The sequence below is a fragment of the Tripterygium wilfordii genome, chromosome 6 (genome assembly GCF_013401445.1).
Source record: "Tripterygium wilfordii isolate XIE 37 chromosome 6, ASM1340144v1, whole genome shotgun sequence".
NCBI lineage: Eukaryota > Viridiplantae > Streptophyta > Magnoliopsida > Celastrales > Celastraceae > Tripterygium > Tripterygium wilfordii.
The window spans coordinates 8,939,479-8,955,600 of NC_052237.1; the positions used below are offsets into that span (position 1 = coordinate 8,939,479).

The window sequence follows — 16,122 nt, forward strand, 5'->3', positions numbered from 1 at the left end:
AATTGCTCCTACAGATATGGTAACAGTTTAAACGTTATCATAACACCCCTAAGTTAAAGTGTTATTTTTTTTTAACTTAAATTTGTCATGAAATAATTGTAATTTTTATTATAATCAAACATGACTAAGGAAATCAATGATGCCAGCAAAGTGATATAAGAGTGTGATCCAAATTCCAAACATTGATAAGAAATGAGGATGCCAATAAAATAACTTTTTTGGTATCTTCTTTCCATATCCATCTCTAAATTCGCGAACCGAACAAGCCACTAGTCTCGGACGGAGTATTTTTGTTATTGGATCGTATTTTAAGTGGTTCTTTTTAGTGGCCAAAATCTGCTGGGGTCAATTAAGCCCATTTAAAACCAGGTCAATGGCGAGTAGATGCAATTAAGGTGTATGGGCCTGGCCCGTTGAGAAATTTTCGTTGTAGAGAACGGTTTGAACTCTATTTGCCGAAGCCGACCGTTTTAATCGCAGTAAATATCAGTATAACACCAGAAATTGGGGATTTATTTCAATTAGGGTTTCTAGTTTTCTAGGGTTTCATTTGATTTGACTGATTTTAGTTGAGATATTTGGCAATGGGGTCTGAATCTCAGTCTGAGGAAGCGAAGCTTTTCGTGGGAGGGATTAGTCGGGATACTACTGATGAAAATCTCGGAGATCACTTCTGCAAGTACGGTATTGTTCTTAATGTTCTTGTTGCCAAGGATCGGATCACCGGATCCCCGAGAGGATTCGGCTTTGTTCGGTTCGCTGATTTCTCTTCCGTCGATAAGGCACTGCAAGACCCACATGTTATACTGGGAAGAACGGTCAGTTTATGCACTCTTTTTCTTACTTGTTACGGCAAACCCTGAGTTCTTCACTTTATGGTTTTTTTCTTCCTTTTCTTGTATATTATGTAGTAGAGAACCAATTAATAGTGCTCTTAAGCCACGTTACAGTGCTAGGTTACAGGGTAATGGCTACTTATCTGTTATTATTGATGTTCTTTGCGTGTTGATTTGATTTCTGAAATGAAATTGCTCTCAATTTGTTCGCTAGGGTTGTTTGTCTATCCTTGTTTTGGGGCCATTTTATGGAAATTTTACAAGTTTCCATAAGTATAGTTCCTTTCACTTACTAAGTTCTCTTTTTTCTTACTGAGTATTCAGTTTCTTAATATTGATTAACTTGTAATTATTTTAGGTAGAGGTGAAGAAAGCAATACCCAGACGTGATCAACTTGACAGCCAGCAACAACAGCTACAAAAACACCATCAATGTCAACAACAGCATAAGGGTTTATATAAGAATAGCAGACTTGGTATTAGTGAAAATAATTATGGGACCAAAAAGGTATTTGTAGGGGGCTTAGCGGCTAGTTTAACTGAGGAACAGTTCAGGAGCTATTTTGAGAGGTTTGGTAGGATAATGGATGTAGTTGTGATGCATGACAACTTAACCAATCGACCTAGGGGCTTTGGATTTGTTACTTTTGATTCAGAGGAGTCTGTGGAGAATCTTATGCAGCAGAGCTTCCATGAGTTGAATGGTAAGGTTGTGGAGGTCAAGAGGGCTGTGCCTAGAGTATATGTTAATAATTTTGATAATGGTTATAATCGGAAAGTTGGTGGTGGGAGAGGTTATTCTTACACTAGTTTTGAACCAGGCAGTTACCTTTCCTATAGTCATGGATTTGGAACATACCCTGAGTATGCTCCTTTGCCAGGATATGGTGGTGTTGGACGGTATCCCTATGGAACGGACATATATGCAGGCATGTACCCTACAGTAGGATACAACAGAGTTTACTATGGGGTTACTCTAAGCCCATGGAATGGCCCTATAGTGATTGATTCGAGGACATACCAATTTCCTTATAGCAATGCTTGTATATATCCTGTCAACATGAATGGTGGGGTTGGCAGTATGTGTACGTTGTCTGGTGGTTTCAATGGGATTGTTCGGCCAAGTGTGAATGGGAGAACGAATCAGGTTCTTGGAAGCATTGGACGTCTGCCAGCTGATGTGACACCCCTTAACGATGCGGAAAATGAGCATACCGATTCTTCAGGTATTAATGGAAATAACAGTACCGTTTCTGCATAACAGTATTGTAGATGCTCTGGTGGATAAATAAAGCTCTTACCTGATAGGCAATTTCTCTTAATCAGTAGCACAATTCTTTGTGGGAATTTAGGGTCAGTGAATTCTTTAACCGCCTACGCCAAGACTGCTATGCCATCTCATTCGGATGTCCTTTTTAGATGTAATTCCTGTATCATAAATCTGTTGGTTCTTGCCGTATGTATTATATGCGTCGATAACGTTTCAGTACAGATGTCAGACTTTGTAATATATGCTCTCTTTCAGATTTAAGTTTGCGCCTGTTAAAGAAGTGTTATTGTTGTGTACTGAATAGAAACTATTCATGACCCAGTGCTGTCAAGGCGTTTGCCTAGGTGCAAAGGTAAGGCATCAAATGGGCTTGGAGTCTTTATGGGCCTATTTTAGATATTGTTTGATTGAACTTTTTTTTTGGGTTTGCACTTTGCACATTTTTTGATTGGGGCTTATTTGTTGGGCTATGGTTCAAGAAGGCATTATAAGGCCTTATCTCTCAATCCAAAAATATAAAGAGCCCCTTGAACCGATGCCCTTGGCATGGTCATTAAATAAGAGTTTGTTTGGCGAAACTGAATCTGGACATAGAATATATATTGTCAATTTACCAATAAAAACAATAATTTGTAAAAGCATAAAGTTCGTGTCATAAATAGCGATAAAAGGACATATAAATAAGATAAACATCTTCAAGGTAAAAATTCAATAATCAGTTGTTGGTTGAGATGATGAATTTAACCCCAATAACTCTTATTGCAAGTGAGAGGTCATGAGCTCAAATCCTATAGGTGTTTCTATTCTAGCAATTTGCGAGATGACCCCTTGCTCAGTCCTGTGTTTGGTTATTTTTCCGCACCGGGCTTCGGTTAGCCAGTTGTCCTATATGTTTGACTAAGTCCAAAAACCCAAAAATAGATTAAAGAAACACTTAAACCCAAAATATTCATCTCTGAAAACCTAAGATCAAGCTTATATGAGCCCTAGTCAACATAAACAGAATCACAAATCAAGTCAATTTCTCTATAGATGAGCGTTATATACATGCCACGAGTTACTAAGTACACCCTAAAATCTCATCAAAATGCTTAATCTTTAAACACCCCACTCCCTCTACCAGTTCTTAGGTTCAGCCCTAACTCCTTCTCTCCTTCTTCTTTTTCACTTACTTTCGACGATGACCTTTGATAGCTTCTACAGAGACTCGGGGCAAAGCCGTCGCCACCACCGCATCGGATAGCCGAAACTTCTTTCTAGGGCTTCTAAACAGAGCCCTCTCTCTCTCTCTCGTCTTTCGACATGACATCGCCATCATCACCAAGCTCACTCACAAGCTCTTTGACTTCAAGGCAACGAGCGAAGCACGCGTTTGCTGTATCAGCTGTGTCAAGGTTAGGGTATGAAAGGATCGGTGTTTTGTTGCACAGGCATGGTTACTAGTGGTGAGACTCAGTTGGATTCAACTACGATAGCTGTGGTGCTACCGGCCATGGCAGAGTTGAAGGATCCTGATGAGTATTCTAGAGGCAAAATGATGGTGGTTGTCGTGATTTATTTGGGACTTGTGGGGATTTAGGGTATAGGACTGATGTGAGAATTTGGAGGTGGATGATGAAGAAGAGGAGGATGATGTTAATAGTGCAGATTGTAGTGGTGGTGGTTCTACCAACCATGGTAGAGTTGTAGATTTAGGGCTTGGGACTGGGGTGCAGATTTTGTTTTTAGAAAAAAAAAAAACAAAAAAGGGGTGTACTTGATAATGTTACATTTTTAGTTGGGGTTTATTAATATTGGGGTGTACTTAGTAAAATTTGAGGAATATATAATGCTCATCTTCTCAATATCCTCCATTCTGTATGTGGATGCAAACCCCTTCTCCGATTTCCTTCTCCAGCCACACTTCGATCTTCACTGGAGAGAAATGGAACCATCTCTGGCATTCGTGACCAACGAAGATACCCCTATCATCGACAGTGCAAGACAAACTGTTTGTCTTCCCGACGTAAGTGGTAGTTTAGAAAAAAAACACAAACAATATCGCCCTAAAGTAAAATATGCAACGCTCAATCCATGAGCATTAACTCCTTAAGCGTAAATGACAATGTATACGCTACCTTTGACGTGGTGTTTGGGGATGCCAAACGTTGAGCATTTCCCCTCAACGTATGCACTAGGGAATGCTCAACCAAACAGTTCGATATGGGAAGAAAAAACAAAGGCTCTTAAGAAAATTGGGAAAGCTAGTGGATTGGACATATGACATCTAGATTTTTGGCCCCTTAAAGAAATTTAGGATTTTTTAGGGTGCCGCCGATCACCAATGGTATATGATTAGTGACACCGCTCCACCAAACAAGTGATATAAGCCAGTAGTATCGCTAGCAAAAAACAAGCTTCAATATGAAGCTCGTTTTGCGGGTGTCGGGGCTCTGCTGTAATAAAATTACAGCAGGGCCCGCTGTAATAGTAATTTAAGACAAAAAAAATTTTTATTTTATTTTGAAAAAATTATAGATGTGTAGTTTATGATCTAACGAATCCAACGATATTTTTTTGTTCAAAACAAAAATCATATGCTACATGAAAAATGCTTAACAATTTTAGACCGTCGGATATAAACTCAAAACATTCGGTGTCTGGATCAAGATGAATTTGATTTTTGTTTCAAACAAAAAATATATCGTTGGGTTCGTTAGATCATAAACTACACATTTATAATTTTTTCAAAATAAAATAAAAAAAATTTATCATTCAAATCACTTACAGCGGGGTCTGCTGTAGTAAAAACTACAGCAGACCCCTGCCACCCCGTTTTGCTAGACTGGTCAGTGGTCCAACAACTTTTTTTATATTTTATTTTGTTTTATTAAATTATAACTAATTTAAAATTTATTTAATAAAAAAAGAAATTTAATAATAAATATAAAATAATTTTCACAACTTATGAGGTACTATCATTTAGAAGTTTCGTCAAATACTTCACAGCTTAGGAGCCAATTTATTTTTCATAATTTTTCAACAATTTATTTTTCACAAATTTTCAACTAACTTTGAAAATCAAAATAATCATTGTACCAAAAATGGAGCATGTCATCTGTTGAATTATTCTTTAACTTGTACTATCCACAATAATCCAGACTACTTTCAAAGGCAATATCATGATTTTTTTTTTTAATTTCTATTGGCTCATAAGATTGACTAAAATCATGCATGTTTGATCATATGGGCATTATCACCTCATCAAATCATGTCGGTTGATAGGAAGATTTGCTGCAAGTGACATCCAGTTGGTCCCAAACCCACACACCCAGAGGAGAGGATAGCCCCCACATGGGATTTTACTGATGCTGCTGTAAATCTTGTTCATTACTGTCCTTGTAAAAACTAAAAAACAAACCCTTGATTGGCCAAAAGGAATTAACAAAAAATGCTCATGTAGTCATGTGAAGTTTCAAAAATGGTGACAGAAGGAAGTGGGCATGGCCTGGCTTTAGCTTTACCTTGTTCTTTGTCACATTCCTTGGTAAGTCAAGCCTGTTTCGTCTTAAAAGACACATCTGCTACAAAAAGGAACATCTTTTCATGGTTTAATTCCATTAACGTGCAGAAAGGGTATTGGTATGTTTGGACCACAAGAGTATTAACTGAGCTGGTGGTGACAACTGACAAAGTGTTTGATAAAAATCCTCAGAGAGAACCCACAGTCCCCCCCAACCTCCTTAAAACCCCTTCAAAGTCCAACCAGAACATTTAAATCCTTTTTTCACTCATATGGAATTTAGTTTTAGGGTTGTGTGCTTTGTTCTGATAGAAAATAGGAAGCTAGTTGTCACTTCCGCTGCATCAAAACCTCACCAAACAAATCCCTCATCCTTGAATACCATTCTTTAATTGCAAGGAGAGAAATGGGAACTTCTCTTAAGGAAACCAGATGGAAGAGAATCTAAGGAGACTGTGACATGACATGTAGGCTATAGATTTTGACATAAGACTATAAGACTAGTGACGAATAGGAGAAGGTGGAGTAAAAAGGGTTTTAGTAGGTGTAGCAGATGCAGGGTATCATAGCATGCAATCAAAGATAGATTCATGTTTATGGTTCTCTCTCACCAATTAAGAAGAACAGCAGTAAATAGTAATTGAATAAAAGGGCCTGAGAGAGAGAGAGAGAGAGAGAGAGAGAGAGAGAGAGTTTCTAAAGAAGAAAACAGAGTGAAGCAGATAAACAGCTTTTATTTTATGATCTCTCATAAATCATAATCCACTTTCTTTTGTATTGGCCCCTCCCATTGGCTGTTGGCTCTTTTTCTGATCTATCCTTGGATTTTGTTTGTAATTTGTGTGTGCTTTCTTTCTCACGTGAATGCCATTACTCCCATCTCACATTTATTTCTCCTTTGGACTGGGCCTCAGAATTGAATTCTTAAACCTAATTAGGCGGGTATAGGTCGGACTTAACAAGCTAGCCTGTTCAGGTAAATCAAACCCATAATCACATTCACCAAACACTTCCGACAGTTGAGTTGCGTAAATCTCGGGCCACCAGCAGTCTCTACCACTTTGACAACAAGTAAGACTAGACTGAAACTCATGAGGATAGGGGCCGGAAGTGGTTACATTCATTAAACACATTTAAGAATTAATTGGCATTTTAAATTTTTAATGAGATTCAAGAAAACATAAAAAAAATACTTTAAATACTGAAACAAATCTAAATGCTTTTGCATAGGAGATGTGTTCTTCCATGCAATAATATTCCTTTGTTGTGAAGAAGAGTATTAGGTTTATATGATTGGATGCCAGTAATAACTAGACTCCGCTTTAAGGTTTTAGAACTGCATGTTTCATTAACATCATCATTAATCAGAACCAACAAAATTATTAAGCCTGTTCAACCTAGGTAAAGCTCCTTCTGCATTAATGGTGTGGCTTCATAGACTATTTACAGGTAAAACATTAATTTCACTGTTTGATTTCTCTTTACTTTTTTTCCCCTCATGGACCTGTGGTGGGTTGCCATAGCTATCAATCAATATGTCATGTTTTCAATGTGGAATTCTTCACGAGAGAGTGTTTATCACACATGATATATTGTAGTTAATCCTTAACAAATGTCTTTAAGGCACCCGTTAACATTAACATTTTCTTAAAATACATGTCTACTTGTGTTTTTAAGCTTATTAAGATTGATTGTCCAAAGAGTTTCCATATATACATGGACAGTTTTTCAGTGTATTTTGTCTTTCCTTCTGTTCTTTCACTTTCTCTCTTTACTCTTTTTCTTGCTCGTGAGGTCCACATCTCTGACCAAATTTAAACCTGCAAATTCAATGGCTGGACCAACACATTGTTCTCTCCAAATCTTTGTGTGTGGTTTGTCCCCACGTACCCCCTCATAAATATATAATTTTATGATATTTGAGCTCTTCGTGCAGTACTCGTGAGTAGATCAAAACCATCAAACTTGGATCTCGATAGAAAAGAGGTTGGTAGACACACAAACCCTAATTGGTCCTGATTTACCCTAGGGTTTGTTGCATGATTTTTTTGTTTAGTTTTTGAATTTATGCCTATGATATGAATGATTCTAGCGCACTTCCGCACACTTGAGATCTTATCTAGGATACTAACAAGTGGTATTAGAACGAAACTTAGCATGCATGAAATCAAATTAACAAAAGCAGTTCACTCGACAAACGATTGTATGCAAGATTTGTCCTCACTTACCCTCATAGGTCTATATATAATTTTATGGCTTCGTTTGGTTGACAATATCAACACCAAATACAATTTGAAAATTAAAATTATTAGCATATTATAAGTAGTATTTTGGTGACTATTTTCAAATGCCACTTCAAAGCATCAAAATTAATAATTTTTTTCTCACATTAGATAATTAATAAATCAAATCAATCACATTCAAAATTATTTTGTAGTGCCATATGTTTTAGAATTCACATTATGTTAAAATGCATAATACCCTTATCTATAATTTGTCATAGCATTTTCAACATTGACAGCATATATTGCCATCAACATATTCTTCAAATAAAAGTCGATTATTTGACAATGTGAGATTACTTTGTTTTATTTGTCAATTGACAAAAAACCTTTAGCAGGGATCACCTAATAGTCAATGAAGCTATGACATCTGAAACAAATTGTCTCTTAAAAGTTAACTGCAGTGTTTTGTCTTGTTTTGTGAATGCTGAATCTTATTTCTTTTAGAGGAATTATTGATTGTTACTCATAATATGTTAGCATATTTAGATAATTCCAATTCACAACCATCAACAACGGGTTTTTCTATAAAAAAAAACATCTTATAGTATTTCTGCAGTTAAACCTACTTTTGCGAGAGTATTATTGGGATGGATGACCTTTTGGGAATGCAAAGTTGTGCTGACCCAATTTATCTACAAGAACCGAACAACCCAAAACGAACAATATTATTAACGTGTATTGGGTTGAAAATTCTAATATAGGAATAGTTAATCAAAGAGTAGGACTAAGCCTTGACCCTCATAACACATCTCTAATGGGTAATGTGGAGGCAGGTAGACGAAAAAAAAAAGGGGGACATGGAACCTATTTGAGGTTAGAATTATCAGAAGGAGACAAACAAGTTGAAAGAAAAGAAGTTGCAGGCACTTGTGTGGCTGTTACCAACTCACTCTACCTTTCATGCAAACAAAAATTGGCTAATCACAGATAAGATTTAAGTTTTGGTGAAAATGAAAGTGAATTTGATAGGGGCATGCAGATTGAGAGAGAGATAGAGACCCCCCCGCCCCCCTCTTTGTGCAATAATTCAGGGCAAAAAAAAAGGTCAATGGTCTATGCTAGTAGTGCTCTATGGATTGACTCATCATTACCATATAATCAAAAAGAATCATATATTTCTACTACTTCAGCAATTTTGTTTCCCTCCAAAGTATTGGACTTTAGTTTCAAGGTCCAAAACCAAATCATTCACATTTGAATATCTGCCAGTCTCCAAGAACACAACTTTCATGCCCTTATCCATGTAGCCATCCATTCCTCCTCCCACTCTTTATAAAGGGAATCTCATCAACCCAGTTGGTAAGGGTTAATGCTTCTCCTCAAAGGAATTGTGGATTTATAACTTATTTGAGGCTCATAAAATGTAAGATTTGTTTATATTTAGTGTGTTTGGATTGGAGAATTTTGTGGCTCACAGACACTTGTAGAGAGAGACTCATTGCCAATTAAGTTGTGGTGATAGAGTCGCCCTTTGAAAAGTAATTGTGGCTCTGATAGAACATTCCATGACGGATGAGTACTCTCATGATCACGTCCAAGGAGGATTTGCTACTCTAGTCGCCCCTGTTCATCCTTTACCCATATAAAAAAAAAGAAAGAAAACTCATCAGAGGGCATTCCTTGAAAAATCCTAGAAAATGATGTTACTTCAGTTTACTACCATTGTCAGACAAAACAACAGATATTGGTGGCAACCAAGGAATCTAGGCTTCTGTTTAGTGTTTACTGGTTAAATGTCAATATGGTTGGAGAGAGGTCTTTCTCACATTTCTTCAGGGCATGTAAGTGGAACATACACAGGTATTAGGTATATGATATATCCTTAGAAAATGTTATTTAAAGAATGTCAGGAGATACCAAAATGTATAAAATTACATTTTCCATGAGACTGTTTTCTATGAGGGCCCCTTTTCTCATCATTCTTGGAATATTTTTAAGTTGTATGTCTTTGTATGAGAGACCCACTAGCCTCTTTTTGCCTTGGAGCAGGTGTTGACTCCACACCCCCAGTGTCCTGAGCAGAAAAGGCCAATGGTAATGGAGTTTCTATTTTTAGCCAGTGCTGCTAATCAAACATATCACTCCAGGAAAAAAGGTCATGCTTTTGACATTGTGAAACATTATTTGACTACTCTTGGAGGTTGTTAAATATTATAGAGGCTTCCCTCCCAAATCAGTTTTTTGTCAACCACTTGACGATGGTTATCTCATCGGACTTAGGAAGTATGATGTCTGAAGTTAGGAATTCGAATCAATGAGATATTTCTTTGTGGATCATGGTTCCGTGAATTCGCTCCATTTTTGGGCACACGCCAACATGAGTTTCCACCAAGTCTTACGTGACCATGCTATCGTCAATGTGATGCAGGTTGTTCCAACGACTTGAAATTTTATACCCACTCAATCATTGAACGAGTATCGGATTTCCAAAAAAAAAATATTTGTCTGAAAGAGGCCTGTTTGGCTGCATACAGATTGTTACAAGCTCAAGAAATTTGAATCATAAATGTGCCCTGGAAATATAACAAACAAGTGGTGGCAATAACATCACTTATTTATTTATTTATTTTGTCTAGAATAACATCATTTATTTCTTATGAACTGTTTTGTTTCTTGAGATTTTTCTATTGAAACTCTGATAAGAATTTTTGTCAGGATAGATAAATATTTAGTTTGCAGTGATGACGGTCACAGCCAAGTTCATGCTGTCAAAAGTGAATAAAGCACAAATGGAGCAGAGATATCACATCAGATGACCCCACACAAAGCAACCTTTTTTTTTTCTTATGCCAATCAACGGTGAGTGATGGGCTGTGAACATTTTCCGATCATAGGATTTTGTTTTGTCATATTGATTGTTGTGGGTAGAAGAAGCTTTTGAACCAAATTGGTGCAATATTTTTTGAGTTGGGGAAAAACCTTAGATTTTAAAATTGAATTTGTACAGAAGCTGTACTGTTTGAAGTGATGGAGGGTGCAGATGTCTTGCCTGTCAAATCTATCTGAGGCCCTGTGTCTGCGACTGTGAAATACAAATAATAAAGCAAACCTGCTTTGGTTATCTGGCCTGCCTAGTCAGTCACCTACTAGCTATAGATACAGCTGACTCCATTGTCATTAAAGAGACAATCAGAGAGAGAGAGAGGGAGAGAGAGGGGTGTTTATCTGAGCAATCAGGAGGAGGTTACAGCCACTTGAGAAAGTGAAAGGTTGTGTTTTTAGCTTTGGAATTGGGTTTTGGTGTTATATTTGATCTGGGTTTTTGGTTGGGTTTAAGGGGCGTTTGTTTAAATGACCAAGAGAGAAGTTAAGAGAGAAAGAGATTAAGCAAAAGAAAGGCGTGGTCTTTCTCATATACACAGATCCCTATGGAATGCAGGGGATGCTCTCAAGCACTCGCTCCTTGAAATTCATTCTTTTTGTTTAGTTTAAAGAGACCAGTTTTGTTGTCTTTTGGGGGGGAGAAGGAAGTAGAGAGAGAGTGACAGAATGTGGGGAGTTCCAAGTGATTGCGAGTGTATAGATTGTAGAGTCTCTTAGAAAATTATCTTGCAATGAGTTCTTCTGCTACACAACAAAAGGCCAACCTTGGAGCACAAGAGATTTTGGTATGATTAGTTTATTTGCTTGTCAACGATTGACTAGCAGCTGACAGAGATACACTGTTAAATTACAAAAGAAAAGGTAGAGAGAGATACAGGTAGAAGATGAAGCCCGCGAATGATAACAATGAAAGCAATGATAATAATAACTGGTTGGGGTTCTCTCTTTCACCTCATATGAAAATGGAGGTTGTTTCAGACCCTCACCATCACCACCATCACTACTCTCCTGATGCTGTCAGTACAAGCTTTTACTTATCAAGTCCTCAACTCAGCAACCCTGGAATCTGCTATGGAGTTGGAGACAATGGTGGGTTTCACTCTTCCTTGTCTGTTATGCCACTGAAGTCTGATGGGTCTCTCTGCATCATGGAAGCTCTCACTAGATCGCAAATTGAAGGTACTTCCAGTATCTGTGTTTTTATGTTCGTTTACAGGTCCTTGTATTTTGTTTACTTCCAAGTGTTTAATTTTGCTTCATTGTCTTTTGTGCTGGTAGGCATTGCGTCATGCTCCTCACCAAAACTAGAGGACTTTCTAGGAAGTCATGAGAGGGAAACAATGGCTTTAAGCCTGGATAGTATATACTATCACCAAAATGCAGAGCCTGAAGCAAACAGGCAACATTCAATGGGTCTTCTTCAGGAACCATTCAGGCAGCAAAGCCAGTTCTCCATTCAACAACACTCATACTATTCTGGAATGCAATGCCCAGCCATGTATCAGGCTCCACTAGAGCAAGAATCCAAGGTCACCCAGCTTACAGAATGTGAATCCCAAATGGGAGATGAGGGTGTGCCTTGTTTGAGAAACTGGGTTACCAGGCAGTATCAGACTCATAACCACAATGCACTGGAGCCGCATTTGAATGGCAGCATTGTTGATGGTGGTGGTGCCTCTGGGTCAATTACTGCAATGGGTGGTGGGGATTTGCAATCTCTAACCTTGTCTATGAGCCCTGGTTCACAGTCCAGCTGTGTTACAGCTCCCGGACAGATCTCACCTACCAGTGCTGAATATGTGGCCATAGAAACAAAGAAGAGAGCTTCTGGAAAAGTGGGTCAAAAGCAGCCTGTTCATAGGAAGTCTATTGACACATTTGGGCAGAGAACATCACAGTATAGAGGTGTTACAAGGTTGGTTTTTCCACACTGGTTAAACTATTTGTGTGCTTTTGCAAATTTAGTTGAATGTGTATTTTGTGGGTTGTTTTGTTATCTATTTTTTACTTTCCACATTATCTCCTTATTTTACCTCTGTAAATTTTGCTCAAGCAGACATAGGTGGACGGGTAGATATGAAGCACATTTGTGGGATAATAGTTGCAAGAAGGAAGGACAGACCAGGAAAGGAAGGCAAGGTTAGTCAAGTAAAACCAATATGTGTTTCTATAATATGTATATGTTTGGAAGTATACCTTCTTGACTCTAAATCTTGGTCCCTCCATGGTCATTTTCCTGACCTGTGCTCTCTTGTCATGATCATGCTTCTTGCGGATACTAATCGACAATCAAATGATGCATTTTCAGTATATCTTGGTAAGCCTTAGTTTCAATGCTAAAATGCTTATTTACACCTGTTTTAGTGACCAGAAAATGAAGTTCAAACCTTGTCTTTCAGGTGGGTATGACATGGAGGACAAAGCTGCAAGAGCCTATGATCTTGCTGCTCTTAAGTACTGGGGAGCTTCAACACACATCAATTTTCCGGTCCGAGTTATACCCCCCCTTTAGTCCATAGTAGATTAACATGTGAATGATCTCATGTGGTTTCTGAAATGCCAATGTTTTGCTTCTATTTTTCAGTTGGAAAATTACAGGCAAGAACTTGAAGAAATGAAGAACATGACCCGCCAAGAATATGTCGCTCATCTGCGAAGGTATGATTATGACTAGAATCCAGAAACTAGTGCCCAAACACTAGTCGTTATCGCTTATCATGGAGTATTAACATCTTTTTCCCTTTGTTCTACAGGAAAAGCAGTGGGTTCTCAAGAGGGGCTTCCATGTACAGAGGAGTAACAAGGTATTCACTTAATTCCAAAATTTAAATCTTTGTTTTTTGCTTCATGGGATTTTACTTTTTTGTTTTACCATCTTGTGTAGACACCACCAGCATGGTAGATGGCAAGCTAGGATTGGCAGGGTTGCTGGAAACAAAGACCTTTATCTTGGGACTTTCAGTAAGTTCTTCCCTTTATTTTTTTCTCCACCAGCAGCTTTTGTTTGCTATTCTTTGTTGTTCCCCATCTCTTCTCGAGAAAGAAGTGGGCTATTTCTTTGAAAAATTGTGCTCAATTTCTTATGTGGCAATTCCGCCAAGATCTCTTCGTTAGTCGGTGAAAGAATCTGCACGAATAAGATTTTCTGAGGAACATATCGGTCGCAAGCATGATTGTCCTAATGATAATTCTGCACATATTTTGTGTGTATCTCACTGGTGGATTTAAAAAACCGAGAAAGAAATGAATTTTAAACATCTCGCATAGGATCACTAATTACTTTACTCTTGGCAGGTTTCTTTTTTTTCATTTCATGACTACTTTGTTGCATGTCTTCATTAGACTAGAGATGCTTTTGTAAAGGTGATGATGGCCTACTTCAATACTGTACAACATTCCCATTCAGTAGCAAAAGACTTACCTTTTTTAAGGCTGTTTCACCAGTGAAGATGCTAGAGAGAAACATAAAAGAAAAATTATCTTTTCTTGCTAAGTTACATGTAAATAGTCAGTTTTCTTAATGTTGTTTGCCAATTCTAAATATTATCAGGCACTCAAGAGGAAGCAGCGGAAGCATATGACATTGCTGCGATTAAATTTCGCGGGGTGAATGCTGTCACCAACTTTGACATTACTAGATATGATGTTGAGAGGATCATAGCCAGCAATACTCTCTTAGCCGGAGAGCATGCTAGGCGTAACAAAGAGATCGAAACAAGCAATGAGGCCATTGATTATACCGCATCAGCAGCACAAAACAATGCTGAATCTATTCAGGTTGAGAACAACAATGGTGTAACTGGTTCAGACTGGAAGATGGGCTTCTATCAGTCACCACAGCAGGAAACAAATGGTGATATCGGATCGCTTGAGCTGAACTCGATCAACAATGGGGATTATAGGCATTCCTCATTCTCAATGACTCTTCAAGACCTTACTGGCATGGATTCTGCTAACTCTACTCAGCAGCCAATTATGGATGAGTCAACTAAAACCAGGACTCAATTCTCAAACCAGTCATCTCTGGTCACCAGTTTGAGCAGCTCAAGAGAAGCTAGCCCAGATAAAGCTTGTCCTAGCGCACTGCATTTTGCTAAACCACCTCTGGGATCCAAGTTTATTGGCGGCCCGGCAGCCGGTGTTAATCCTTGGTTTTCATCAACAGCTCAGTTAAGGCATGCTCCTGCGGTCTCCATGGCTCACTTGCCTCTTTTTGCTGGTTGGAATGGCACCTAGGATTAATTTAAAAAAAAAAAAAAAAACCTATGTTGTGACAATGTGGAAGTTTTGCATGAAAATGAAAGGGGAGGAAATGATAAGAGTTAGGCCAAAAGAAAAAGAGAAGTTTATGATTTTGATTATGCATGGTGGAGGAAAATCAGGGGATCAATGGGAGACAAAAGTGGGGGCACTTATGATCTGTCTGTAACCCAAGTGCAAGAAAGTTGTTCTTTCAACACAGTTTTTAACTTTTGGCTCTTATTGGAATCAAGATTATGCAAAATGGATGGAATGATATTTAGATGGTCCATCTAATGATTAAATTCTGTGAAATGATGTTTAAACTTTTTTTTTTTTTAAATCAAGTTTGACACCATATAAATTTGATTTTTGAACATTTGATATGAATTTAAACTCGGACGGATTGTCCAACCTATGGAAGATAAGTTCAAAAGTTTCTCATTTGATGGTGGAATAAATTGGGTTAAAACTCAATGAGTGAATGTAAAAGTGTTGCTCTCAATGTGAATTGAACTCGAGTTTATATATTTTAGCCCAAATATTGAGCCTTTTTTTTACTTATTGAATTCACTTTTCTTTTTCTTTTTTGTCCTGCAAAGTACAATAAACCAGCTCAATGTTTGCCATGAATGCATGAAATGGGTGTTGAGTTTTGACCCCAAAAGTCTCAGTTCATCAAATCTGCTCAACACCATCATTGCATTGGCTTTTTTTTGTTCTGTGATCTTTCTTTTCTTCAAAGGTAGCAGACATTCCTACATAATTCAAAAAAAAGTAGGGAAGCCTGAGATTCTTTAAACACATAAAGTTTGTATATCTTTATTTTTGGATGGAAATGGTCATAATTAGTTAGGACTGTCTGCTTGTGTGCTTTTTTCTTCTCCAAAGTAGGCTCTTATGGTAAAAAAATTATTTAGCTTTTTGAAATCCAATTGTAATCAAAGATTTGGAAGTAAAAGTGATTCCATGTCCTGCTGTGGACACTAAAAGTATGATAATCAAGAAGGTAACCAATTCTCATGTTCGCGAACCCAGGAATTGTGATAATTGAGAGCACAAAAGTGGTGCGGGCTCCAGGGGTTTTTTTTTGGTTTTTATGTTATGTAATTGATTTACGAATATGGATTGGAAATTAAAAAAAAAACACATTTAATAATTCAAAAC

General features: G+C 37.7%; 2 protein-coding genes across 2 annotated transcripts; both read left to right on the top strand.

The window, feature by feature from the left end:
- Positions 1–482: 482 nt before the first annotated feature.
- LOC119999605 (RNA-binding protein 1-like) lies at positions 483–2,503 on the top strand. Its single transcript, XM_038847271.1, has 2 exons — positions 483–818; positions 1,195–2,503. Exons 1-2 carry the CDS (start codon positions 585–587, stop codon positions 2,095–2,097), a joined length of 1,137 nt encoding a protein of 378 aa, XP_038703199.1. The 5' UTR covers positions 483–584; the 3' UTR covers positions 2,098–2,503.
- Positions 2,504–10,899: 8,396 nt separating this feature from the next.
- On the top strand, positions 10,900–15,270 carry LOC119999273 (AP2-like ethylene-responsive transcription factor ANT). The gene is made up of 9 exons (XM_038846752.1): positions 10,900–11,895; positions 11,995–12,631; positions 12,773–12,855; positions 13,025–13,033; positions 13,116–13,204; positions 13,301–13,374; positions 13,470–13,520; positions 13,601–13,677; positions 14,267–15,270. The coding sequence occupies exons 1-9, from the start codon at positions 11,601–11,603 to the stop codon at positions 14,950–14,952; spliced, it is 2,001 nt and encodes a 666-aa protein (XP_038702680.1). The 5' UTR covers positions 10,900–11,600; the 3' UTR covers positions 14,953–15,270.
- Positions 15,271–16,122: the final 852 nt, after the last annotated feature.